At 56.0% G+C, this 26362-nt stretch overlaps 2 protein-coding genes across 2 annotated transcripts; both read left to right on the top strand.

Annotated features, from left to right (window-relative positions):
• Positions 1 to 4042: 4042 nt before the first annotated feature.
• Positions 4043 to 24423, top strand: LMNB2 (lamin B2). The gene is made up of 12 exons (XM_055430511.2): positions 4043 to 4365; positions 12967 to 13103; positions 16773 to 16929; positions 17062 to 17187; positions 18813 to 18983; positions 19073 to 19198; positions 19326 to 19546; positions 19667 to 19955; positions 20047 to 20154; positions 20655 to 20774; positions 20940 to 21053; positions 21671 to 24423. The coding sequence occupies exons 1-12, from the start codon at positions 4093 to 4095 to the stop codon at positions 21710 to 21712; spliced, it is 1884 nt and encodes a 627-aa protein (XP_055286486.2). The 5' UTR covers positions 4043 to 4092; the 3' UTR covers positions 21713 to 24423.
• Positions 24424 to 24849: 426 nt separating this feature from the next.
• TIMM13 (translocase of inner mitochondrial membrane 13) lies at positions 24850 to 26073 on the top strand. The gene is made up of 3 exons (XM_055429927.2): positions 24850 to 25027; positions 25120 to 25188; positions 25360 to 26073. Exons 1-3 carry the CDS (start codon positions 24908 to 24910, stop codon positions 25456 to 25458), a joined length of 288 nt encoding a protein of 95 aa, XP_055285902.1. The 5' UTR covers positions 24850 to 24907; the 3' UTR covers positions 25459 to 26073.
• The last annotated feature ends 289 nt before the right edge of the window (positions 26074 to 26362 follow it).

Below are 26362 nucleotides of genomic sequence, written 5' to 3'. Positions count from 1 at the left end.
CAGCATCATGAACCCTGGAGCCAGACCACCCAGCTAAACTGCACTCAGCTTCCATGATCAAAGGTCCCCCCCACCTCCACCACAACATATTTATGTGTGCGTGCATGCTCAGTCGCTTCAGTGGTGTCCAACTCTTTGTGACCCTATGGACTGTAGCCCGCCAGGGTCCTCTGTCCATGGGATTCTCCAGGTAAGAATACTGGAGTGGGTTGCCATGTCCTCCATGAGATCTTCCCAACTCAGGGGCTGAATCCGAATCTCTTACATCTCCTGAATTGGCAGGGAAGTGTTTTACCACTAGTACCACCTGGAAAGCCCTACTTATTATTTCCTTTTTAAAATTAATTAACTAATTAATTTTTGGCTGTGCTGGGTCTTTGCTGCACGTGGATTTTCTCCAGTTGCGAGCGGGGGCTACTCTCCAGTTGCGCTGTGCTTGGAGTTCTCATTGTAGTGGGTTCTCTTGTTGTGGAGCCCGGGCTCTAGAGTGCAGGCTCTGTAGTTGTGGTTCTGCAGCATGTGGGCTCTTCCTGGGCCAGGAATCAAACCTGTGTCTCCTGTATTGGCAGGCGGATTCCTCACCACTGAGCCACCAGGGAAGCCCATGTACTTATATTCTAACATGCCACTCCTGCAGGCTTCCCAAGAGCAGGGACAGACCTTTGTTCTGGTCACTGGTGCCACCCCAGTGCCTGGCACTGGGAGATGTCAATCCACACTTATTGATCTCATTTTCTCCCCAAGCCCATTTAACAAGCAGCTGTCCCTCCAGTCCCAGCGCTCCTCTGCCCCCCAGATTTCGGTTGGGATTTCAGAGTTCCAGATCCAGGTTCCTGACTTCTGATCCTAGATTCCAGGTTTAGCCTCCAGGCTCAGGAATCCGACCAAACTTGTCCTCCTCTGGGCTCTGGAACAGGGCTTCCAGATCCAGGGTCTAGAACCCCAGCTCCCCAATAGACACCAGAATCAGGGTTCCCCAAATTCAGGCCCTTCAATGCGAGTGGTCCCCTCTCCTCCCATCCGGAATCCACGCCCTCCACCCCCACCAGGTTCTGCATTGAGCCCGCCCCACCCCTCCAGATTCCAGATTCCGCGGTCCTGCAGATCCAGGCGCCGGAATTCAGCATCCAGGCCCGTGATCCGGGCTGGGAGCCAGCGGGAGTCGTTGGGCTGAGATTTTGAAAAATTTGGCGCCAAACTCCAGCAAGACGCCGCGGAAGGGACGGGGGATGGGGGATGGAGTGGGGAGGGGCAGGGGACAGCGGGCAGAGACTGGCTGGTCCTCCCGGGCTCGGGGATTTCTCGCCCACCGGCCGCACCCTCCTCACCCAAAGCAGGAAGCAATTGGCCATTAACTCACAAGCGCCCTGGGGTCAGAGGGTCCTGGGTTCGAACCCTATCTCCTCTCCGCCCCTGCTCGCGGGGATTCCCAGGACAGGTCCCCGGATCGCCCCGTGCCTCAGTTTCCCGTCTTGGAAATGGGCCGAGAATCCCACCACCACCACCACCACTCCCAGCCATGTGTCGCGCCTGGTGAGCCCGTGGAGTGGACAGGCCATCTTCTCCTGATGGCCGGACCTAGGGCTCGGCGGGGCGGGGTGGGGTTTGGGGTGAGAGGTCTGGCCCCAGCAGTCGCCTCCCCGCCCGCTCAGCGCCAAAATTTGAAAATTGCCAGCGCCTCCCAAACTGAGCACGCGGAGGGGAAGCCCCAGCCCCACCCACGGGAAGCGCAGGGCTTTCTGGGACTTGGAGTCCAGCCCCCTCCCCCCGGGCTCCTCGATGGGCTAGGGGCGGGGAGGGCGCTCGGGGCACAGATGGGGCGGAGTGTAGGGGCCAAACTCCAGACTGAAGTCAGGCCCGCGCAGCCCGGGGTGGGGGATGAGCGCAGGGAACAGAATTCCTGGAGGAGGGAACAGCGCAGGCCAAGACGTGGAGGCGGATGGGACATCCACATGTCGCGAGGGTCCAGCCTGGTGGACAGAGGGTAGGCTTCGGGGCCTTGCATGGCAGGAGACCGGGGCGGTGGTCAGTGGACCTCTGATGGGGAGGGAGTTGCAGTATGTCTAGGGGGTGGAGGGGAGGAAGGTGACCCCATACTACGCCAAACCCAAACCTTAATCATTTTTCTTCCCTCCCACCCCTTGTTATGTTGTATCACTTATTGGTGACAAGTGTTAGTCGCTCAGTTGTGTCAGACTATTTACGACCCCATGGACTGTAGACCGCCTGGTTCCTCTGTCCTTGTTCCTCTGTCTGTTCCTCTGTTCCTTGCATGGAATTCTCCAGGCAAGAATATTGGAGTGGGTTGCCATTTCCTTCTCCAGGGGATCTTACCCACTCAGGGATGGAACCTGGATATCCTGCATTGCAGGCAGAGTCTTTACCTCATGCTTCCTCACTGTTCTATGCACTGTTTTGTATTTGGTGTTTCTCCTATTTTGAGGGGCCTCCCTGGTGGCTCAGTGGTAAATAACCCACCTGACAATGCAGGAGATTCAGGTTCCTGCATCTTGCCTGGGCAATCTCATGGACAGAGGAGCCTGGTGAGCTAAGCCAGTGGAATCACAAATAGTCCGGCAGGACTTAGTGACTAAACAAGAACATCCAGAGTCAAGACAGGTGAGCACTAAGGCAGACCCTCCACCAGAGGGCTGGAAAAGGAATCAGGTTTTCATGTGTCATTTGCTGGGGTCCCTGAGAAGGTTGTTTGCATCAAGTCCTCTGAGGTTAGATGTCTGGGGAGACGGATTTTCAAGACAGAAACAACAACTGGCAAGTTCCAGGATTAGGGGAAGTGGTTTTCAGTTGAGGGGGACATTGCCCCGTTGGTGATAGGTGGCAAAGTCTGGGGACACTTTGGGTTGTCTTGACTGGAGTGGGTGCTGGTGCTACTGGGAGCCCAGCAATGCTGTCTGACATCCTACAATGAATGGGACGCCACCTCCCCCTCCCTGCTCCCCACCCCCCACCTGCTCCCTCACTAGGGATCAAACCCATTCCCCCTGCACTGGAAGCGCAGAGTCTCAACCATTGGACCTTCAGGGAAATCCCTGGACATTTTATATATGAATGGAATCATACATTTGTGTGACCTTTTGTGTCTGGCTTCTTTCACTGAGCATTTTTTAAAAATTGAGGTGTAATTGTCATAACATGTAGCTTCAGATGTACAAACTAATAATTTGATAAGCCTAGGTAACATCCATCACCTTACATATTAATAGTTACGGAATTTTTTCTTGTGATGAGAGTTTTTAAGATCTACTGTTTCAGCAAATTTCAAATATGCAATATAGTGTTAACTATAGTCACCATGCTGTCCATTACAGCCCCATGACATTTATTTTGTAACTGGAAATGTGTAATTTTTGACTTCCTTCACCCACTTCACATCCCCAACCCCCAGCCATCAATCTGTTCTCTGTATGTATGTGCTTGGGCTGTATACCTGAAACTAACACGACTTTGTAAATAAGTATACTTTAAAAACCAACCCCCCCCAAAAAAAAATCACACATACAAAAAAAACTGCAAAACTTTGCTTGTAGGCCTAAAAAGAAAATGAAATAAATGAAATAATTTAAAAGTTAGATGATTGATACATTGTTGCAAAAATGTAAATTGGTAAACTTCTTCAAAGGACAATTTGGCAACATCTCTATCAGCTTGGGAAATATATATGTATATTGATATTTATTTATTTGGCTGCATCAGGTCTTAGTTGCAGCCTGGAGTATTTCTGATGTGTTGGGTTTTTTGTTTGTTTTTTATTCCATATATTGGTGAGATCACCGAACGTATTTCTGAAGTTTCTTCACCACTCCACCTGTAACTTTAATGAGGCTCCGATGACGTAGGTAGGTTATACAAGTGGGGAAACTGAGGCCCGGAAAGAAACCCGGGGTCACACAGCGGTCAAGCTGTGATTTGGGGTCCTGTTGTTTGGCTCCGGGACAGCGCGGGAAACTGAGCAGGAGACTACAGCTCCCGGCGTGCCGCGCGCGGCGCCGGCCGGACTACAAGTCCCAGGCTGCCCCGTCGCGGCGGCGGCGGCGGGCGACGGGCGCCATCTTGGTCGGCGGCGCGGATTGAATGAGCCCGCCGAGCCGCGGCCGCCGTTCAGAGCAGCGAGGACCCCGAACCGCTGCCGCAGCCGCCGCCATGGCCACGCCGCAGCCCGGCCGCGCGGGCGGGCCCTCCACGCCGCTGTCGCCCACGCGCCTGTCGCGGCTGCAGGAGAAGGAGGAGCTGCGCGAGCTCAATGACCGCCTGGCGCACTACATCGACCGCGTCCGCGCGCTGGAGCTGGAGAACGACCGGCTGCAGCTCAAGATCTCCGAGCGGGAGGAGGTGACCACGCGCGAGGTAAGCGCAGGCGCCGAGGACCCCCTCTGGGGCGGGCCGGCCTCTCAGGGTCCCCGGGGGTTTCGGGGAAGCTCCTGGGACAGGGGGAGACTGGGGCGGGCCCTGCCCACCAAGGCGTCCCCAGGGAGCTTCGGAGGCCCCGCGCGAGAGTCACATGCTTGACTGAGCCGCGGCCCCTGAGGGTCCTCGAGGGTTTCGGGGACTTCTCCCGTGCGAGAGGTAGACTGGGTCCTGCCCCGCCCACCGAGGAGTCCGGGAACTTCTCAGGGTCTTTTGAGTGAGGGGTGCATGCCTGAGGGGCCCCTGAGGAGGTTCAAGGGGCCCTCAGTGAGGGGTGGGAGCTGGGGCTGGCGTCTATGAGGGATCCCCAAGGGTTTCTGCCCCGCCACCGCATGCGAGAGGTGGAGACTGGCACTAGCTCCGCCCCTGAAGGATCCTTGCCGATCTGGGGATCCCCTAAGACAGGGGTGCAGGCTAGGGTGAGTCGTGTCCTCTGATGGGTACCCAGAGGGGGCTGGGGGACCCTGAGTGAGGGCTTCACCCTAGGGCAGGCCCCCCCCATGCACCGGGGGTCTCCAGGGTGTTTCCTGTGTCTTTTGAGTTTGGGGCTGACTAGTCCCCTGAAGTGGACTCGGGATACTGGGGCCCTGAGTGAGGGGTCCATTAGGGCAGACCCCTCCTCTGAGGTGTCCCCAAGGGTTGGTGGTAGGTGCCCTAATTGAGAGATGAATCTGGGCAGGCCCCACCCTTTGAAGGGTCCCCAGGGGACCTTAGAGGGTAGGGGGAGATGGGCAGGCCCTGCCTACCAAGGGATCTGAGGAGATCTGGGGAGCTCCTGAGTGATAGGGTGTGAGCCAGGGTGGACCCCTCCCGCCCAAAGGAGTTGTGGAGAGTCTTTGGGGATGTGTTTGGGTGTTCTACAAGAAGACTTGGGGGAGGTCCTCGGTTCTCTAAGGAGGGGTGGAGGGTCTGGGGTGAGTCAGTGGTCTCAGTTCTCCTTGGAACTTTGCAGGAGTCCCATAATGCATAATGGGGAGTTTGGGGATTGAGTGGGATTAGGCAGTAAGTTCAGTCAGGACTTGGGGTATAAAGAATCTGCCTGCAATGTGGGAGACCTGGGTTCGATTCCTGGTTTGGGAAGATTCCCTAGAGGAGGGCATGGCAACCCACTCTGTATTTTTGCCTGGAGAATCCCCATGGACAGAGGAGCCTAGGGTGCTTCAGTCCATGGTGTCACAAAGAGTCAGACATGACTAAGTGACTAACCACAGCACAGCACAGGCAGTAAGTTCAGTCTTTTACTAGGACCTGGGGGGTAGGGGTCAGAGCAGGGGAGTCCAGAGTCTCCCTGGTCCCATGAGAAATTTGGAAGGCCCTTCATTGGGCCCTGGGATGCCCTTGGCTAACGGGCAGGAGCCTGCGAGAGTCTGGTAGCTTCTGCCCTGTCCTGAGGGGTGTGAGGGGAGGAGGAGGTGTGAGGCCTTGGGGAACCAGGGGAAGTTTTGGTGCAGGTGAGGGGGAAGGGGCTGGATAAGCCCTGCCCCCCAAGTGGGTGTGAGGGCAGGGGTCTGGGGATCCTGGGTGAGGTGTGTCACAACTGGCTGCCAATCTAGGGGGCTCCTTTTCTCCCACAGCCCTCCCCCCCAACCCAAGGGCAGGTCCTCAGAATAAGGGGGAGGGGGCCACCATGTGGTTCCCTGTGGGCCCGGTGGGAGAGTCAGGGCCTGAAGCTGGCACTTAGTGCTTGGAGCCTCAGTTTTCCTCTCCGAAGAATGGGCACAGTGACAACCTCTGGGAGGAGAGCGTGGGGCGTGGAGTGGGAGCTATGGGATTGGTCATTTCTGGGAGCCACTTACTGCCTGTATAACCTTGGGCGGATCACTTAACCTCTCTGAGCTCACTGCCTCTTTTGTAAAGTGCAAATAATAATAAATGCCTACTTTTGGGGCTTGTATGGGGCCGCCGTGAATTCATGTTTGTTTTATAGAATAGAGGCAATAAAATACAGGACAGTGCACTGAGGGAACACTCCATGGGTTCTTTTGCCCCTGCCTGGGTCCCCGGGATCAGGAAAGTGTGTCTCAGGTGTCTGGGGACGTGGGAGACTTGGTGGTAGGTGGTGTGTTAGGTCACCTGGGATTAGATTAAAGCTTGGGATCCAAACCCTGCTTTTAATCTGTGACCTTGGGCAGGTCACTCAGCCCCCCAGAACCTTAGTTTTGTCGTCTGTATGAGGGGACTGGAGTGGCTGCCCCAGTGGTGCCGCCTCAGCAGTGCATGCGGGTCCTTGGAGTGCAGGCCCACGTTTCACCTGCTTGGGCTGGTCAACGCCGGGTCATTCACCCCGGCCTCTCCTCCCTCCTGCAGGCAGTGGACGTGGGGTGCCGGCCCCACTGGATGAGTGTTGTGCCCGAGAGCGCAGGGGCCAGACCTGGGGAACTCGATGCTGTCCACTTGTCTGGACAGTGGCATGGTTTACTTCTCGGCTGCCCATGCTGCTTTGGGACATCAGACTGCCCGGTGGGAGAGTAGGGGCCCCGCCACACTGTGCACCCCAGGGATGTGCCCAGGATCTGGAGCCACCCAGATGACAGGTGTTCGTTCACAGCAGGAGTGGGGAGTTCCCACCAGCCTGATCCCCTGGAGCTTGGGGATGAGGTGACAAATGCCCCCTTCAGCTGGTCAGTGGAGGGAGCCAGTAACCTGCTGGAGCAGTGAGGTGGGCTGGTCATGTGCGCTGCATGGAGGGAGTGACCTGGAAGTGGCCAAGGGCTGTGGGAGGGCATGGTGTGTCAGGCCTCCGACCTGTATGGCAGCTTCTCACCTGGAAGAATCTGCCCCCAGGGGACACTGGGTGATGGCTAGAGACGTCTGTGGTTGTCACACTAGGGGACTCCTGGCATCTAGGCAGTGGGTCCAGGGAGGCTGCCCCACACACTCCTCCCCCGAGCCCAGGACATCTCCCCACAGAGGACGATCCAGCTCCAAATGCCATTAGTGTCAAAGCTGAGAAGCCACGTAAGGAACCCAGTGGTGGTGCTGTTTAAAATGTGAGCGTACTACGGGCTTATATCCAATGCAGAGGGTTCAGGTGCCTAAGATAAAGTCACGTTCCAGCCCGTAGACCCTCGCTGGTCATGTGTGGATGTTTCCCTTTCCCATCAGAAGTCAGATGATGGGTGTTTTGGCCTGGTGAGCTGTACGAGGGTGAATGGCCACGTGTGTCCCTGAAGGGTTTCTGGGAGACTGAGGGCTGACCAAATTTTTGTATGGGAAGAGCCTTGTGTGCTGGGGCGGGGGGGTGGTGGCTCGAGTGTACCAGGGAGGAAAGGGGGTTCTCCAGGGAGTCCTCAACCTAGGTGTTGAGTTCCCCTAGGCTTCACTTTTTTTCTCTTCCTGCCCATGTATCCTGTTGCTGTGGGGAGCAGGGGGCGGGTGCTCCTCAGGTGGACCCAGGGAGCAGGAACTGGGCTCTGGTAGTTGGAGGGTTTGCAGAGGGTCAGGGTTTGTGGAGTTTGGCAGTGGTTGTCCACTCCGGGGCAGTTTTGTTCCTGGGGACACAGGAAGGCCCTCAGGGCAAGTCTGGGACCCTAGGGAAAGGTTACCTCGGGTTATGCGAACTCTGCTCCCCTCACGGCCACATGTGCTAACACATCTGTTGGGATTCCTCAAGCTCCGCACTTGTGCAGTGCTGGCTGTTAAAGTCAGAACAAAAGCCAAAGCTGTGCCTGGGGCTCCCACGGGACACCCCAAGTGTCACAGCACATGGAGGCACAGGCCTGCTGGGAACACCTGTTCCCTGCTCTGAAAGAGCTTTTGTGACCTCGCATCCTCCTCTTCAGAGTTTTCTCCATCGTCCTGGTGCCGTAGATCAGGTTCCAGGTTCAGTAGAGGTTTTTGGGAAAGGGCTGGGGTTTCAGCTATGTGGGTGAATGGTCTCAAGTGTGAGCTCTCAACTCAGGCATCACAGCTGGCGGGGAAGCTGCTGGGGACAGTACATGGAGGGGCGGGCCAGGGTGTATGCCAATAAAGCTTTATTTGTACACTGAAGTGGTCATTTCATATAGGTACCTGTATCATGAAATATTTTTTTGTTTTTTTCTACTCAGCCATTTAAAAATATAAAAGGCGTTCTAGTTCTGCAGGCGGGTGGCTGGGGTTTTGTGCTGTGGGCCTGAGTTTGCAGACCTGGCTATAGAGAATCACCTAGGACACAGTTTTTTAATATACTGAAGATCTGCGGCAACCCTGCCTCTGGCAAGTCTGTTGGTGCACGACTTCCCTGGCAGTCCAGTGGTGAAGACTTAGTGCTTCTTTGCAGGCGTGTTGGTTTGGTCCCTGCTCAGGGAACTAGGATCCCACAAGCTGTGCAGCCAAGAAAAAAGCTGAACAGGTGCAATTTTTTTCCAGCAGTATTTGCTCTCTTTGGTTCTCTGTGTCACATTTTGATCTTGAGATATTTACGACTTTCTCATTTGTATTATTTGTCAGGGTGATCAGTGACTTTTGATGTTTCTATTGCGAAAGGATTGCAAGTCACTGATGTTCAGTTGACAGTTGGCATCTTTTAACAATAAAGTATTTTAAATAAGGGCTCTACGTTGTTGTCTTCATTCCTTTTTGTTTTTTGTTTGTTTTGGCCTCACCTCACGGCACGTGGGATCTTAGTTCCCTGACCAGGGGTCGAACCTATTCTCCTTGCATTGGAAGCACAGTCTTAACCGCTGGACCACTAGGGAAATCCCCATGAGTGGCATCTTAATGAGATATTTAAAAAATCAAAATTAACTCAAGTCACTGTCAGATGAGTGCCAGGTGTGCACGCTGGGTTTCCTTCACCCTGGGCTCCCGGGGAGGGACAGCTTCCCCTCTGACCTCACGTTCGTTTCCTGCCTTCTTGGCCATCAGTGCTCCTCCCGCCGAAAGGGGAAGCTGGGGAGGAAAGCCCAGTGGGAGCCAGTCTGTGGGGCCAGAGGTCTTGTCCGAGACTGCAGCCTGGGTGCTAGGCCCTCCTTTCGGGTCAGGAACGTTCTGGCAGGTGGGATGGTGGGCGACAGGGCAGAGACGCCCCTGTGAACTGGGTGCCCGGCCACCCGTAGGCAGTGAGGTTGGCCACCCTTGGCGATGGTGGGTTTATTCCAGAAATGGAGATGGGGGCGGGGTGAACAGGGCACAGGAGGGAGAGGCTTGTTTCATCTGGATCCCCACGTGTTTCTCTCTCAGAGCTGTCCCCAGCAGACCTCTCTGGCCTGTACTGACAGGTTAGGAGAGGGTGCTGTGCTGTCCCGTGCCTCAGTTTCCTTATCTGTGAAGTGGCACTAAGAGCCCATACCTGTGGGATGAAATGACTAGGAGAGCCGGACTGAGATGGGAGGGCTGGAGAGGGTGGAGGGGGTCTCAGACCTGCTGTCAAATCCAGCTCTCACGGGTTGGTCCTGATCTGCCTGGGACACTCCAGTTTTAACCCTAAAAACCCCACATCTAAGAATTCCCAGATCTAAGGCAGACCAGGATAGTGATCCCCCTACCAAGTGGCAGGTCCCCGGCAGCTCCCCTGGGTCTTTCCTGCGGAAGGGAGGGTCGCTCCCCGGCCCTAAGCCGCCCTCTGAGCCCGGGCGCAGACACTCAGCTGCCGTCTTATGGCTTTGTGGGGAAGTGGTGGTGGTGGTTCAGTCGCCCAGTCATGTCTGATTCTTTGCAGCCCCATGCACTGCAGCACGCCAGGCTTCCCTGTCCTTCACTATCTCCCAGAGCTTGCTTAAACTCATGTCCATTGAGTAGGTGAGGCCATCCAACCATCTCATCCTCTGTCGTCCCCTTCTCCTCCTGCCTTCAATCTTTCCCAGCATCGGGGTCTTTTCCAGTGAGTCGGCCCTTCACATCAGGCAGCCAAAGTACCGGGAGTTTCAGCTTTGGCATCAGTCCTTCCAGTGAATATTCAGGGTTGATTTCCTTTAGGATTGACTGGTTTGATCTCCTTGCAGTCCAAGGGACTCTCAAGAGTCTTCTCCAGCACCACAGTTAGAAGACACTCAGCCTTTTATTGTCCAGTTCTCACATCCGTACACAATTACTGGAAAAGCTATAGCTTGGACTCGACGGACCTCTGTAGGCAAAGTAATGTCTTTCCTTTTTAATATGTCGTCTAGGTTTGTGACTGTTTTTCTTCTAAGGAGCAAAGGTTTTTTAATTTCATGGTTGCAGTCACTATCCACAGTGATTTTGGAGCCCAAGAAAATAAAGTCTCTCACTGTTTCTCTTGTTTCCCCATCTATTTTCCATGAAGTGATGGGACTGGATGCCATGATCTTTGTTGTTTGAATGTTGTTTTAAGCCAGCTTTTTCAAGCTCCTCTTTCACCTTCATCGAGTCTAATTCCTCTTTGCTTTCTGTCATAAGGGTGGTGTCATCTGCATATCTGAGGTTATTGATATTTCTCTCAGCAGTCTTGATTCCACCTTGTGCTTCATCCAGCCGGGTATTTTGCGTGATGTACTCTACATGTAAGTTAAATAAGCAGGGTGACAATATACAGCCCTGACGTACTCCTTTCCCAATTTTTAACCACTCTGTTCTATGTCCTGTTCTAACTGTTGCTTCTTGACCTGCATACAGGTTTTGCAGGAGGCAGGTAAGGTGTTGTGGTATTCCCACCTCTTTAAGAATTTTCCACTCTCATCTCTTTAAGAATTTTCCACAATTTGTTGTGATCTACACAGTCAAAGGCTTTAGCGTAGTCAATGAAGCAGATGTTTTTCTGGAATTCTCTAGTTTTTTCTGTGATCCAGTGGATGTTGGCAATTTGATCTCTGGTTCCTCTGCCTTTTCTAAATCCAGTTTATACATCTGGAATTTCTCGGTTCACATACTGTTGAAGTCTAGCTTGAAGGATTTGGCCACTTGCAGGGCCAGCTGCCTTGTCACCCTCTGTCGGTCTTTTGTTAGTCCCAGGAAGGGTTTTAACCGCTTTTTTGGTTAGTTGCTCAGTTGTGTCTGACTCTGCAACACGTGGACTGTAGCCCGCCAGGCTCCTCTGTCCATGGAATTTCCCAGACAAGGATACTGGGGTGGGTTGCCATTCCCTTCTCCGGGAAATCTTCCTGACCCAGGGATCGAACCCAGGTCTCCTTCTTTGGCAGACAAGTTCTTTACCGTTGAGCCATCAGGGAAACTCCTGTAACTGCCTCATAGAGGCAGAATTCCCATCTCATGCAGTTCACCCAATTAAACTCTTAAGTTTGGTGGTGTTTAATATATTTACAACTGGGTAGCCATCACTTCTATCTAATTCCAGAATTCCATCCCCCTAGAATGAGATGGCTGGATGGCATCACCAACTCTCTGGACATGAGTTTGAGTGTACTCCGGGAGTTGGTGATGGACAGGGAGGCCTAGCGTGCTGTGATTCATGGGGTCGCGGAGAGTCGGACACGACTGAGCGACTGAACTGAACTGAACTGAACTGAAAGGAAGCTCATTCCTGGGGAGGGGCAAGATAGCGGTAGGGAATTAAGAGGAACAAACCACTATGTATATATAAACTACAAGGATATGCTTAAAACACAGGGGGTATGCTCAGTATTTTATAAGGATAAGTGGAGAATTGCCTTTACAGATTGTGAATTACTGTGTTGTACACCTGTAACTCATGCGGTGGTGTACATCAATCATGTTGTTGATGTTCAGTTGCTAAGTCATGTTGACTCTTCGTTGACCCCATGGACTTCAGCACGCCAGGCCTCCCTGTCCCTCACCGTCTCCTGGAGTTTGCCCAAGTTCATTTGTATCCAACAAGAATCGCACTTAAGAAAAAAAAGGAAACCTCGTCCCTGTAGCTTTCTCCTCCCCCCATACTCCTCCCCGAGCCCCTGACCACCAGGAACCCACTCTCTGTGTCTGTGGATCTGCGTGGTCTGGACGTTTCCCAGCAGTGGGATCACCCTGTGTGTCCTGTGTCTGCTTCTCTCACTGAGCATCGTGTTCTCAGGGCCCGTGCACGTGGTAGTGTCTGGGCTTCACCACTTTTCAGGGCTGAGGGATGCCCCAGGTGTGGAGGGACCACATTGTGTTCATCCATCACCTGCTGATGGGCCCTTCGGGTGTTTCCTCTTTGGGGCCGTTAGCAGTGACGTGGCTGTGAATGCGTGTGCATGGGTTTTGTGTATGTGTGTGTTACTTTTCCCAAGTAGATGCCGGGGGGTGGCATTGCTGGGTCAGTGGTTGCTCTGTCCTTCTGAGGAACTGCCAACCTGTCTTCCATGATGGTGGCACCAACCCCCTCCCTGCCCGCCCGCCATGCATGGGGGTGCCAGCTTCTCCCCATCCTCCTGACACTTGCTGTGGTCTCTGTGATGGCCATCCTATGGGGGCAGACGGCATCTCCCTATCCTTTTGGTCCCTGATACTTCTAAATATGCTCACAGCTCTGGGCCCCTCAGGGTGGGGCAGGGAGACCTGAGTGTGTGTCCAGCTGACAGGTGTGACCTGATAGGGGCTGGTGACCTGGGCAGGCTCGGGGGGCCCAGCTGGGGGGCCCATGCGGGTGAGTGGCATCGTGTTAGTAGGTAAGAGGGCTTCACCTTGGCCTGGCTGTCCCTGCAGGTGAGCGGCATCAAGACATTGTACGAGGCGGAGCTGGCCGATGCCCGCCGGGTGCTGGACGAGACGGCCCGGGACCGTGCCTGCCTGCAGATTGAAATGGGCAAGCTGAGGGCTGACCTGGAGGAGGCCACCAAGAGGTGGGGCTGTGGCGGTGTGACGGCGGGATCGTCACCCTGTGTGTGGTGGGAGGGCCCCAGCTTGCACAGCCCTCCTGGGAGCGGGCCCTATGGGTTCTTGGGGCCTGGCCCTCTGGTTGCCCTGTCCAGCACCGTTATCCCCTCCAAAGAATTGGCCCCCTTTCCCCTCTTGTGCCCACCCTGGGAAGCCGGGGAGCGGTGGGTGACCTTCTCTTCCTGATCCCAAAGCCCCATCTCCTGGCTGCTCCCCAGTGAAAGTGTCCCAAGTCTGGAGAACAAGGCAGCGCTGGTGGTGATGGTAGCAGAGGAATGAAGTGACGTGAACTCAGTGAGTGGTTAGATCAGGACCCCTCCACCCTCGCCCGCGGCCACCCCGACAGGCCAGACTGGCTATGGGGATGCTGAGCATGAGGTCTGGGGACTCAGCCAGGGTTTCCCCCGGCTCAGCGGAAGCAGCTCCGGAGGCCCCTTTCACAGTCCCAGCAGCAGCTGAGGGCCGCCTTCACGTGTGCGGGATTCTTCTTTTCTAATGAGACTTTTTACTTTTTGGGAGGGGCAGTTCTAGGTTTGCCAGAGACTGAGTGGAAAACACAGGGTGCCCCAGACCCCCCTCCAGGGTGCCGGGTTGCCAGAGTCTCCCAGTAACGGGTGTGCTACATTGTTACAGCTGATGAGCCAAGATGAATACATTTTTATCAGCCCAGTCCCTGCCTCACAGGGGTTCACCCTCAGGGTCCTGTGCTCTCTGGGTGTGGACACGTCCACTGACCACTGACGTGTGTGCACCCGCATAGCATCACTGCCCTGAAAATCCCTATGCCTCACCACACCCCCAACTCATCCTCCCCCCAACCCCTGGAGGCCGGGGGTCCTTCATGTCTCCACAGCTCTGCCTTTCCCAGGATGTCCTATGGCTGGAACCACCATGTGTCGCCTCCTCAGACTGTCCCCTGTCACTTAGTGGTGTGTTTCTGGTTCCCGCATGGAACAGAGCAGTGAGCCCAGAGACAGACCCGCACGGCACACAGTCAGCTGGGGTCTGACAAGGCAGTAGAGGCAGTCTGTGCTTCTCAAGAGGCCAGGTAGACAGGATACCACATCCATTTATTATGACTTTGAATTAAAAAGTGACATGCTTTTTGGAGAAGAGTAAGAGAATGAATGCTGGAGGATTCTGGAATTCCCCCAGCCTCTCTCTGTCACATCCACATAGGTTCTGGAATCTTCCAGACATCCTGAACCTGCGTGTGACTCTTTGGGTGGGCTGAGAAGTCACGTTTCTGCTTGTCAGAGTCATAGATGCTCCCTGGGGAGAAAGCAGATAACGCAGTTAACTTAAGGAGAAAAACAAGGGCTTCCCTGCTGGCTCAGTGGTAAAGAATCCACCTGCCAATGCAGGGGACACAGTTTCAATCTCCGGTCTGGGAAGACCCCACATACCTCAGAGCAGCTAAGCCTGTGCACCACGACTCCCAAGCCTGAGTCCAGAGCCTGCAAGTCGCGACTACTGAAGCCTGTGTGCCCAGGAGCCTGTACTCTGCAATAAGAGAAGCCACTGCAATGAGAGGCCCGCACACCACAACTAGAGGGTAGCCCCCACTTGCCACAACTAGAGAAAAGCCTGCGCAGCAGTGAAGACCCAGCACAGCCAAGAGAGAAAAATGAAAGTTTCCATGAACCTCCGTGCAGACAGAACCTCTGAGGCCGATCTGGGGCATTGCCTTTCTGCCTTTCTTAACTTATACTCAGGGTGGACACCCTTAGATAGTGCTTTGTCTAGTTCGAGCCTGGCACTGATGTCACATGTGTCACGACGCCTCCCCAGTGCCTGGGCCGTGTCACAGGCTCCTATGACAGCTTCAGTAACAGCCCTGCCCTGCCATCGGGCACCCGGGCCAGTGACTTACCTTGGCCCCCACTCTCAAGGGAAGGCTTCCCCAGTCTCGAGTACTTGGGTCTGCAGGCTATTTGCCTACCAGCCTCACTTCCTGCTCTTGGGCTCAAAGCCCTGGCAGACGGTGTAGCCCGTGACCCTGCGTAAAGTGCACCTGCTGTGAGGTGACAGCCTGTGCTTTTCTTTTTCAACCAAGAGTACTGCAAAAACGCTGTGATGATGGAAACGTGGGTGGGGGACCTGACAGGAGGGGCTCCAGGAATTAGGGTTCCAGGGGAGGAACTTCGTATGCTGAAGCTGTCAAGCAGCAGAAATTTAAGCCCCTGAGGGTCGCCAGCACCCCTGCTTCCCAGACCATCCCGTGTCCTTCTTTATCTCTGTGGCACAGGTGACGGTGTTGAGAGATTTTCCGCATTTCCTGATGCCTCTGCTCCTGTCGCCCTGGCTGCACAGCTGATCTCGACCTGCCCACCCACCTCACCCTAGGCTTGTGTACTCTCTGCTCTCCCCGGCTCAGGCCCCAGGCCCCGGCTTCTCAAGGGCTGTACCCAGTAGCTCCCGCCCTGTGTGTGTTCCTCCTGTCTCCTTCACCTGAGGGCAGTGGGTCTCACTGCTCTCTGCACCCACGAGAAAGTGCCCCCTGATGATGGGGAATCCATAGACTTTTCTCTAGTGATAGGACAGCATGTCCATGAAACTGGCCCTCAGTAGTGGTCTATTGGACAGATGAGTCTAGTTCCCCCAAACCCTCGAGGGATGTGGGGTTTGCAGCCCACCCTCCTCCCTTGAGTGGAAGGACTGTGTAGTTCAGGAATGTGGACTGCGGGACCCCAGACTCTCATGGAGGCCGTGGGTGCCACGTCTGCCTGGAGGTCCTATCCCAAGGACTGCTGTGGGACCAGCCTGGTGACTGAAGTCACTGGGCTTTATCGCTTCCCTACACACCTCACTCGAACTGGTGTGGGGTCCCTGGTCATTGTCACCCAGGGCGGTCCTGTCCCTGGGGGACACCAGGTGATGTCTGGGACATCTGTGCTTATCAGGACCCAGGAAGGGTGATGCTGATCTGACCCCTGCTGTGCTGTCCCACTGGTGCTGGGCAGGGTGCAGCTTCAGTTCCTTGGTGGAGAAGTGGGTAGCCTTCAACTGCCCACTTCTAATTCAAGAGATTTAGAGCACCGTTCAGAAATGTTCACGCTATTAAGAGTTGTGTGTTGGTACTTGCCTGGTGGTCCAGTGGCTAACTCCGAGCTTCCAGTGCCAGGAACCTGGGTTCGCTCCCTGGTCAGGGAACTCAGATGCCATATGCTGTACAGCGCAGCCAGAAAACAAAAGAGAGAATTGTGTATTTAGAAAGTCTCTTTGGCATCTTAGCTGTTTCACATCGGAGATATCTATTAGAAGTTCAGTGAGCCTGCCTGAAATAGCTTAACTTTACAAATGAGATCCACATTTCAAAGGCCAGGGTTTTAATTACTTACTTTAATAAAGTATACATTTTTTTAAAAAAATCAGAGTTCTCCCTCTAAGTGGTCCCTCCTCCTGTGCCCAAAAGTCAGGGAAAAGGACATGAAAACCCACATCTTGAGGGTTATTTTGAGTGGCTGGCAGGGTCCCCATGGGGCAGAGTGGGTTTGAAGACAGGGCCCCTTTGGTGCTGACAGATGAGGTTCTGATACTGAAAACATGGGTAGGTGAGGCTCTGGGCCCCGAGGCAGCCATGAACTTGGCCTTGGGGTCAGTGCTGCCTACTAACTTCTGCTCCTGACTTCCAGCGCCAAGAAGAGGGAGGGCGAGCTCACGGTGGCCCAGGGCCGCGTCAGGGACTTGGAGTCCGTGTTCCACCGAAGCGAGGCCGAGCTAGCAGCCGCACTTAGCGACAAGCGCACCCTTGAGAACGATGTGGCAGAGCTGCGGGCCCAGCTGGCTAAGGTAGCTGCAGCTCCCCCTTCACCCCCACCCCTGCTCAGTCCACACCCCGGGGGAGTTTGGGGGCTCAGGGGATCCCCAAGGACCTCACGTGGCGGCAGACAGCGCCACCAGCTGCTTGTCCCGCGTTTCCAGGCGGAGGACGGGCATGCGGTGGCTAAGAAGCAGCTGGAAAAGGAGACGCTGATGCGCGTGGACCTGGAGAACCGCTGCCAGAGTCTGCAGGAGGAGCTGGCCTTCCGCAAGGATGTCTTTGAGGAGGTGGGTCGTCCCCCCTACCCCCCAGCGGGAGCCAGGGTACTCCCCCACTTTCTGCCTCTCCCTGCCTCGGGGATTCATCTCCTGATCCTGCCTCCATCAACACGCCACTGTCTTCTGTCTCTCTGTGCATCTGCATCTCTTATAGTGGTACTTGTCCTTGGGTTTGGGGCCACCCAGATAGTCCAGGATGGTCTTGAGCCCTGTATCTTAATCACACCTGCAAAGACCTTTGTCCAGGAAGGCTACATTGACTGACTCTGGGGATCAGCACATGGGCATGCTTTTTGGGGTCATCAGTCAGGCTCCTGCAGACCCTCCCCGGCCTCCTTGCCTCTGGGCCTCAGCTCCCTGGTTTGGCAGGACTGACTAGAGCCCTGGTCCCGCTGGCCTCCCACCTGGTCCTGGCCCATTGTGCTGTCACAGCCAGATGGAACCCGGAGGCAGCCACTGCTGGGCTCACTGTGGTATGCGGGCAGGTGAGATGCCAACACAACTGTGGAGTGGCCTCCTGCTCCTGCCGGGCCCGGCTGCAGCCAGAGCCGCCCTGGATCCCGTGAGGAGGCCGAGGGGGCGGGAGGGCCCCTGAGGTGGGCCAGGGGTGGGGTGCAGGCTGAGGATCCACTGTGCTCCTTGGCTGTTTGTGAACACAGTGGCTTCCTATGGACACGTTCCTGTTGTCATCACCCACAGGGGCCAGACACGTGACTGGGAGTTTCGTCAAGTGGGGCTTCCCCACCTGTCTTTGACCCCGCCGCTGCCTGGTCAGCTCCTGGTGCATGTGGCCAAGGCCAGCCGGTCACTGCCATGACCCACTGCTGTTCCATTCTAGACCCCAGGCTCCTGTGATGGGCCACATTAAGAATTTTTTTTTTTTAAGAATTCTTTTTTATTAACAGCTTTATTGAAATAGTCCCCTACCAGAAAGCATTCAAAGTTTACCATGTAGACTGGATCTTAGTCCATTCCCAGAGCTGTGCAGCCATCTCCTCTTAATTCCAGAACATTACCCCCAAGAGAAATTCTGTAGGTGTTTCCATTAGCATTCTTCCAGTTTTCCTATATAACAAAACTTTTTAAAACATGTTAATTTTAAAACAACTTTTTAAAACAATTTAATGAAATTTAGTATAGGATTGTTCAGCCATCTCTGTTTAGTTCCAGAACATTCTATCACCGCAATAGAAGCCCACCCCCATGGCAGTCACCCCATCCCCTCCCCTAGCTCCTGACAACCAGGAACCCACTCATTCTGTGAATCAGCCTGCTCTGCACGTTTCCCATCAGTTTAATCACACCCTGTGTGTCTTTCTGTGTCTGCTTCTCTCACTGAGCAACCTGTTCTCAGGGTCCGTCCCCGTGGTAGCGAGTGTCAGGGCTTCTTTTCAGGGCAGAGTGATGCTCCTCTGTGTGAAGGCATAGGTGTGTTAATCGGCAGTCAGCTGGGGGCTCTGGGTCATGGTTCTTGGGTGGCTGTGAATCGTGGTGTGGGTGTGATCAGGTGGCCCGGGCCTACCCCAGAGGGTCACCAGTGGCAGAGTTGGGCGCCCTTGCTCAGGCCGCGGGGAGAGTCAGGGACGCCTGTGACAGGGCCAAGGCAGGCAGTGAGCATGTGGCTGTGTCCGCAGGAAGTGCGTGAGACGCGGCGGCGGCACGAGCGCCGCCTGGTGGAGGTGGACAGTAGCCGGCAGCAGGAGTATGACTTCAAGATGGCCCAGGCGCTGGAGGAACTGCGCGCCCAGCACGACGAGCAAGTGCGGCTGTACCGTCTGGAGCTGGAGCAGACCTACCAAGCCAAGGTGCGCACTTGAGCATGCCTGCCGGTGGGCATTGAGCCGTCCACCCCTGCCCTCTGTGCCGGCCCTCATGCCTGCCCTTGTGCCCGCAGCTGGACAACGCCAAGCTGAGCTCCGACCAGAACGACAAGGCTGCCAGTGCCGCCCGGGAGGAGCTGAAGGAGGCCCGCATGCGGGTCGAATCCCTGAGCTACCAGCTCTCCGGCCTCCAGAAGCAGGTGACTCACCAGAGCCCCAGCCCCGACCCCTCCTCGGGCCCTGTCCCATCTCATCCCCTCCCACAGCCCCAGAGGTCTGCAGCTGGGTGGGCTTTCCCCGCCATGACGCGCGTGGACCCTGCTGCAGGCGAGCGCAGCTGAGGACCGGATCCGTGAACTAGAGGAAGCCGTGGCTGGGGAGCGGGACAAGTTCCGGAAGATGCTGGACGCCAAAGAGCGAGAGATGATGGAGATGCGGGACATGATGCAGCAGCAGCTGGCCGAGTACCAGGAGCTGCTGGACGTCAAGCTGGCCCTGGACATGGAGATCAGCGCCTACCGCAAGCTGCTGGAGGGCGAGGAGGAGAGGTGAGCGCGGCAGGGGCGGGGCGAGGAGAGGGGGTGGGGCGAGTGCGCTGTCCCTCCCCCTCCAACACCCCCCACCTGTACACCTCAGCCCCTGGTAACCCCGCCCCCCCCCGCCCCCAGGCTGAAGCTGTCCCCCAGCCCTTCGTCGCGGATCACCATCTCGCGGGCCACAACGAGCAGCAGCGGCAGCGGTGTGTCCATAGCTGGGCGTCCGGGCCGCAGTAAGCGGAAGCGGCTGGAGGTGGAGGAGCCGCCAGGCACGGGCTCCAGTGGCCTTGGCTCCAGTGGCAGCACCAGCAGCAGCGGCAGCTTCCACCTGGCGCAGCAGGCCTCGGCTTCAGGCAGCGTCAGCATCGAGGAGATCGATCTGGAGGGCAGGTTCGTGCAACTGAAGAACAGCTCTGACAAGGTGAGGCCTTGCCCCGTGTTGCACCACCCCCTCAGGGGAGGCCCCCCGGGGTTGCCCAGAGCCCTGTGCCAATGCCAGCGCCCTTCCTCAGGATCAGTCTCTGGGCAACTGGAGGATCAAAAGGCAGGTCCTGGAAGGGGAGGAGATTTCCTACAAGTTCACCCCCAAGTATGTGCTGCGGGCCGGCCAGACTGTCACGGTAGGTGGCTGCGGAGGGGCAGGTTGTGAGGTGTAGCTGGGATGGGGCAGGGGGCCAGGGGCACCGCAGGGTGGTGAGAACAGCCCCTGAACAGCCGCTTGCGGTAGCAGATTGCCTGTGTGTCCACATTTCTTCATTGGAGCCTCCCTGGAGCTCTTGGGAGGCCTGAGTGATGTGCCAAGGGCCCCCGGTGTGGGTGAGACTGGGTCTAGGCTGTCTGTCTGGGCTGGCAGGCACAGTGCCAGCCATGTTAACAGTCACGGGCATGGACTCTAGGGCACCTGATCCCAGCCTGGCCCATTTGCTGAGATGAAAGTCCTTGGCCACTGTGAACCTCAGCCTCTTCTTCCATACTGGGGTGATTAACATCCCTGGGCAGGATCTAAGAGGCCTAGAAAGATTAAACACCCAGGGCAGCAAGGGGGCCTGTGATGAATGGCTAGCTGGTGACCACTAGGACTGGAGCCCACTTTAATGGGGAGGCCTTCCTGTGTCCCCAGGTGTGGGCAGCTGGAGCGGGGGTGGCTCACAGCCCCCCATCCACACTCGTGTGGAAAAGTCAGAACAGCTGGGGCACTGGTGAGAGCTTCCGGACCACCCTGGTCAACGCTGATGGGGAGGTGAGTGCCTCCCACTGCCTGGGTCTTGGGACCCCTTCTGGGTGGATGGAGCCTTGGTCTCTAGGCACACGAGTGCAGCCTGGGCCTGGGTGTCCTGACTGCCTCCCCTGCAGACTGGGCTCCTGGGGTGGGGAGGGGTTTGTCTGCAGCTCTCATCTCGCACAGGAAGTGGCCATGAGAACCGTGAAGCAGTCTTCAGTGGTGCGGGAGACCGAGAATGGGGAGGAGGGCGAGGACGAGGCAGCTGAGTTTGGAGAGGAGGATCTTTTCCACCAGCAGGTAGAAGCTCCCAGGCGTGCACCCACACACACACACACACACACACATCCCAGGCCCTGTTCATGCAGCTGCCCTGGGCATCACCCAGGCCACAGAGCTCACAGCAGACAGGCCGTGGGGTCAGCTGCCCTGCCTCCTGGTCCTGCCTGTCGTGTGGACCTCTGGTACCCGCCTAGGGACCCCGGGAATGGGGTTGCAAAGCTGACCGTGTCTCAAAGTGACCCTGGTACAGCCCCAGGGCTTCTCAGCCCTCCCGCCGTTACCGTGATTCCTCCCGACTGGCATGCTGATGACTTCTTAATAGTTTTATGGGGAGGGTGGGGGCGCCGAGGAACTACACTGAATGGGACACGAATGCAGGACTCTTCTGGGTCTAAGACCATTGTAACAAGTCCTGTGGCTCACAACAGGAGTGAGGGAGACATGGAAGGTTCTGGAACAGGAGCCGCAGAAGCTGGGGTCATCATGCTGGAAGCTGAGCTTCCCTGGTGGCTCAGGCCCCAGCCCAGTCCAGCCCTTCTTGGTGGGAGGGTGGGGGGCCACCAACTACCTGCCCGGTCAGGTTGGCATGTGCCTGCCACCCCGGGCTCACCTCACTGCACCATCCTTCCTTCCAGGGGGACCCGAGGACCACCTCTCGAGGCTGCCGTGTCATGTGAACCGAACACGCCTCATCACATGTCTTTCTTTACCCAGAGCCACTGAAAACTATTTTTATACCATTGGCTTCTTTAATCCTTGGTACATTTCTAGAGAATTTTTAAGCGAACTGCCAGAGCATGGGGGTGGGTCTCTACTGATCTTTCCTGTTGGCGGGTTTCCTGGGACCCTTCACCATTGACCGGACTGTGTTGGTGCCCTGTCCACCAGCCCAGGAGCCTAGTGGCTAGCGGACTTTGGGGAGTCCAGCACGGGTGGGAGGAGGCCCGCTGGCTGCGTGGGTCTCGGCTGCAGCCTGGAGTCGGGGTGGGAGAGAAGGCATGGGGTGGACAGAGCGGAACTGCATAAGGATTCCATAGTTTGTTTCATTTAAGCTTTCAACAAAACCAAATTCAGAATCCAGCCTCTGACCTGGTGGGGAGCAGGGGCACCCCCTGCAGAGTTTCCGTGGCTCAGCCAAGTGAGCACTGGAAAGAGGGCTGGAAGCAGCTTTTACTGTCAGACCTGGGCTTTGGGCGGTTTCTGCTCAGCCCTCGGGAGTCGGGTGTGTGGGCCTCTCTGGCTACTGGAGCCTCACGTTTCTGGACCTTTCTGCAGTCAAGTTCCTCACCCTGTGGGACAGGCAAGAAGGAAGCTTGAGACCTGGGGGCGATTTCTGTCTGAGACTTATCCCCAGGTCAGCGTCAAGGGGATGATTGTGACAACCTTGGACATGACATCCATGTACGACCACCGCTTTCCGCCCTCCCATCGGCAGAGGGTGATGAGGGCGAGCCGTGGGGCTCCCTGACCTCCATCTCTGTGCCTTGCGCACAGGGCATGCCCACTCCTGTGTTCTGGGGTGCACACTGATACGCTGGCTTCCTCTGTAGCTTCCTGCTGAAAGGGTGTTTCTTAGACAGACCTGCCCATGCCAGCAGACCTCTGTGGAATGCTCCATGCCACAGCCCAGCTTCTGATCACCTGGAGACCCCCCTCCCTGCATCAGTTCACCTTTGACCCGTACCACGTAGATACACAGAAGTTATTTTTTTAATGGATATTTATTTTTTTACATTGGTCAGTACAGAGGTTGCCAGGCTCCCACCTCAGGGGCTCACTCAAGGGTCACTGGGACAGTCCCGGGGCGGGGCGGGCGGCAGCATCAGGGGGCTCTGTCCCTGTGGACTTTGTGCCCCTGGCTGACCCTTCAGAAAGCGCAGCTCAAGTCTTAAAGACGCAATACTGAGCCATGGAGGCGGCTGACCCCTGAAGGCAGCGTGCTTCCAGGTAGGCTGAGTGCCAGCCCCTCAGGATTTACCCAAAGCTGGAGCAGCCCTTCCACCTCCTTTCCCTGGGAACTGCTCATGGTGAGGAGGGTCCAAGCCCCAGGACAGGAAAGTGTCAGCCAGCGGCAAAACCAAGCTGCTGCCAAGTATAGAATCTCCCTGCAGGCCAAGGCTTTAAGTCTGGGCATCTTTCCTTGGCCACCAGAGTCCTTGGCTCGAGGGCTGTGTGCTTGCCCTGTGGAGGGAGGTGGCCTCACCAGAAAAATGGTGCAGCCCATGAGAAGCTTCCTGTCCTGACAGCACCTTCTCTGTACCACCCTCCCGCACTCCCCACCCTCCTGCCAGGAGTGCTTCCAGGTGCAGGCTGCTCCCTTCCCCTGTCGTAACAGGAGCTGAGTGGACCATGAGGGTCTGGAGAGCGTGATGGGGTCTGGGTGGTCCTCGGGTGAGTGGAAACTGCACTGGTCTTGGCCACACCCTTCAGGGTATTTTGGAAATCTCTGGAGACGGAAGCTGTCTTCTGGAATTCTGGGTGTGAAGCGCTTTTGCAGGCTGGGCTTGAGGACTTCAGGAAGGAAAGGAGAGGGCCCCACCCTCTCAGCAGGCCCAGAGGGCCTGAAAAACTGCCCCAGGGTTTGCCCAGTGCCTGCAGAACCCCCAGGCTCATTAGCTGACTTCTTGCATCAGCCGGTTCTTGGTCTCCTCCCTGCTCGGTGGTTGTTTGGCTGAGATCTTGAGTGGAGCCTGGAAGTGGCCCTGGCAGGCTGGGAAGCCCTTGACTGTGAGGGGAGGGTGTGCTGGACCGGTGGGCAGTTGTGGCTGGAGGTTGGTGGTAATTTGGTAATTACCAGTCTTTGGTAATCAAGTAGTTGGAAACAGGACAAAGTCCAATGTTACAATGTCAGCCTTGGCCTGAAAAACAATTTGCACTTGTCCTTAAACATGTTTAAGCCACTTGAAATGATGCAGAAGCGATTCTTTTTCTCTGAGCCCGTGTCATGTGAGGAGAAGCACCCTTCTAGAGAAACAACCACTCGGCTCAGCCCTTGGAAGGGACCCAGTGCCAGGGAGACACGGACGCCTTTTTCCCCGTGGTCTGGGCGCTCAGTGTTCATCACAGCCAGGCTCTGACCTGGGCTTGTTTTTTACCACACCGTCTACCCAGCAGTTCTATTTATATCAGCACATCTGAGCAGGGAGTGCCATTCCTCAAGGACATTAACGCTATTGGAAAGGTCTTAATTCCGAGCCCAAAAGGGATCATCAGCACTACAGGCCAGGGGACTCAGTTTCAGCAACCGGCTGTCTAGACACATTTCAGATGGTGATTTTTAAGATGCATGCCAAACGTGTGGTCTTTTGTTTCCTCCAATGATTTGTAATATACATTTTAAGACTGGAAACTCTTTTGTACAACATCCAATAAAACATTTTGGTTTTAAGTTCTGCCCGTGAGTTACTACTCCCACGCCAGGCTGCTGTAGTAGGAGTCCAAGCCACTAGTTAAACCGGGAGTCTTAGGACCCGCATCTGACCGCGCGGACCACTAGTTTTCTGCATTCCCCCATCTAATCCACCGACACCCCGCAGCGCCCTTGGTCCCCTAACACGGTCTGGCGCTACCGGGTCTGCAAAGCGCAGGGTAAACGCCCCCATCCTCCAGTGTGCACTCGCGGCGGGACCTTTGGGAGTGGAGCCTAAGCACGGAGGTGCGGGCCTCGACCCGTATTTCACACGGGAAACCGACTTCGGTCCGTTCCTTTCTGCGCGTGCGCGGGAGGTTTCGCGCGGCCTTATGGGAGTCGTAGTCCGGACCCTGCTCCCACCCATCGGAACTCCATTTCCCGTGGGGCCCTGGGGCAGCGGACTTCCGGCGTGGGTGCGGGTCGGCGCACGCGGCAGCGGTCCGGTTGACTTTGCGGAGCCATGGAGGGCGGCTTCGGCTCGGATTTCGGGGGCTCAGGCGGCGGGAAGCTGGACCCAGGGCTCATCATGGAGCAGGTGAAAGTGCAGATCGCCGTGGCCAACGCGCAGGAGCTGCTACAGGTCCGGGGCTGGCCGGGGGCGGGGTGGGGGGCTGAGAGCTGCGGGATCCGTCAGGGCCTGTGTCACAACTGAGGGCTCGCGTGTCCCCACAGAGGATGACTGACAAGTGCTTCCGGAAGTGTATCGGGAAGCCGGGGGGTTCCCTGGACAATTCAGAGCAGGTAAAACCAGGGGTGGCGGGGTCGCGGGCTGGACCCGGTGGGGGTGGCCTCCGCGCGTGCGCTGACTTAATAAGGCGGCCTGGAAAGTATGCTGCGCGTGCGCAGTCCGCTGCCGAGGCGGGGGCACCAGCCGCGGTCCAGACCTAAGCGGCTCGCCCATTCTTTCTCCAGAAGTGCATTGCCATGTGCATGGACCGCTACATGGACGCCTGGAACACAGTGTCACGTGCCTACAACTCGCGGCTGCAGCGGGAACGAGCCAACATGTGACCGCGACGCGCCAGCAGACCAACCCCCCACCCTTTCCCTATCCCCGGACCTATTTCCATAAACGCTGTTTGTGAGGCGGGGTCCTGCACGTGCGTACTGCCTAACAGAAGTTTATGAGGACGACATTGGTGCTGGGACCGTTGGGACTTTGCCCGTCCTTTCCGCCTAGCCGCCCACCTGCTAGCCGGTATAGCTTGGGTCTTGGTGGGAGCGGCCCTGGCCCCGATGCCACCTCCCTTTGTGCACCTGTTAACGGATTAAGTCGTATGGACCGTGGTGGGGCCTCAACCCGGCTTATGCTGTCTGCCTGGGAGGAGGGTGCTGTTTGACACATCACAAGTTTTATTCAGCGGCCAGAGAATGGAGAAACTTGAACTAGTTCAGGGGTGAACTTCACAACTCCCTGGCTAGAGGGATTTAATTTTATAAGGGAGGAGTGAGGTCAGTGATGGGGAGCCATGTTCATTAGTTTACCTGGCAAGGGGCAGGGCTTTTTTTGAGGGAGTGGGGGACCGCCCCCTCTTTATCCTGTTTTGGTCTTTTAATGTATGGTATTGGCTGCTGGGAGGTGTGTTGTTTAATACGTTCATACAGTAAAATCAACATGTAATGAGATTCAGGGTCTATTGGAGTTTGGATTGCTGCTATCTTGGTCTCAGCTGGTTCCACATGTTTTTTTCTTTGTGTGTGGAGGGGGGCGCTTCCTTTTTTATCTCTGGACCCTTGAACTTAAAGGTTTATGTTAACTTGCTGAACGTGGGGAGGGGGGTGTGGTTAGCAGGTTTTGAGCAAATTCCTGGCGACAAAGCCTTCCCTTGTTACTGTTCTTCTTTCTTGAGGGGCACTGGAGGACAGATGGTCTGACTTCTAAAGCTGTTTTTTTTTTTGCTGAATACGGGGGTGT

The sequence above is a fragment of the Moschus berezovskii genome, chromosome 8, assembly GCF_049115385.1.
Source record: "Moschus berezovskii isolate FMDL1 chromosome 8, NW_MosBer_1.0, whole genome shotgun sequence".
Classification (NCBI taxonomy): domain Eukaryota; kingdom Metazoa; phylum Chordata; class Mammalia; order Artiodactyla; family Moschidae; genus Moschus; species Moschus berezovskii.
This window is presented reverse-complemented; position numbering and strand designations above follow the sequence as displayed.

Coding starts and splice junctions, on each gene's coding strand:
- TIMM13 (XM_055429927.2), top strand. CDS start 24,908: ATGGAGGGCGGCTTCGGCTCGGATTTCGGGGGCTCAGGCGGCGGGAAG. Junction 25,028..25,119: donor ACGCGCAGGAGCTGCTACAG/GTCCGGGGCTGG, acceptor GTGTCCCCACAG/AGGATGACTGACAAGTGCTT. Junction 25,189..25,359: donor CCCTGGACAATTCAGAGCAG/GTAAAACCAGGG, acceptor TTCTTTCTCCAG/AAGTGCATTGCCATGTGCAT.
- LMNB2 (XM_055430511.2), top strand. CDS start 4,093: ATGAGCCCGCCGAGCCGCGGCCGCCGTTCAGAGCAGCGAGGACCCCGA. Junction 16,930..17,061: donor TGCGGGCCCAGCTGGCTAAG/GTAGCTGCAGCT, acceptor CCGCGTTTCCAG/GCGGAGGACGGGCATGCGGT. Junction 19,199..19,325: donor TCTCCGGCCTCCAGAAGCAG/GTGACTCACCAG, acceptor ACCCTGCTGCAG/GCGAGCGCAGCTGAGGACCG.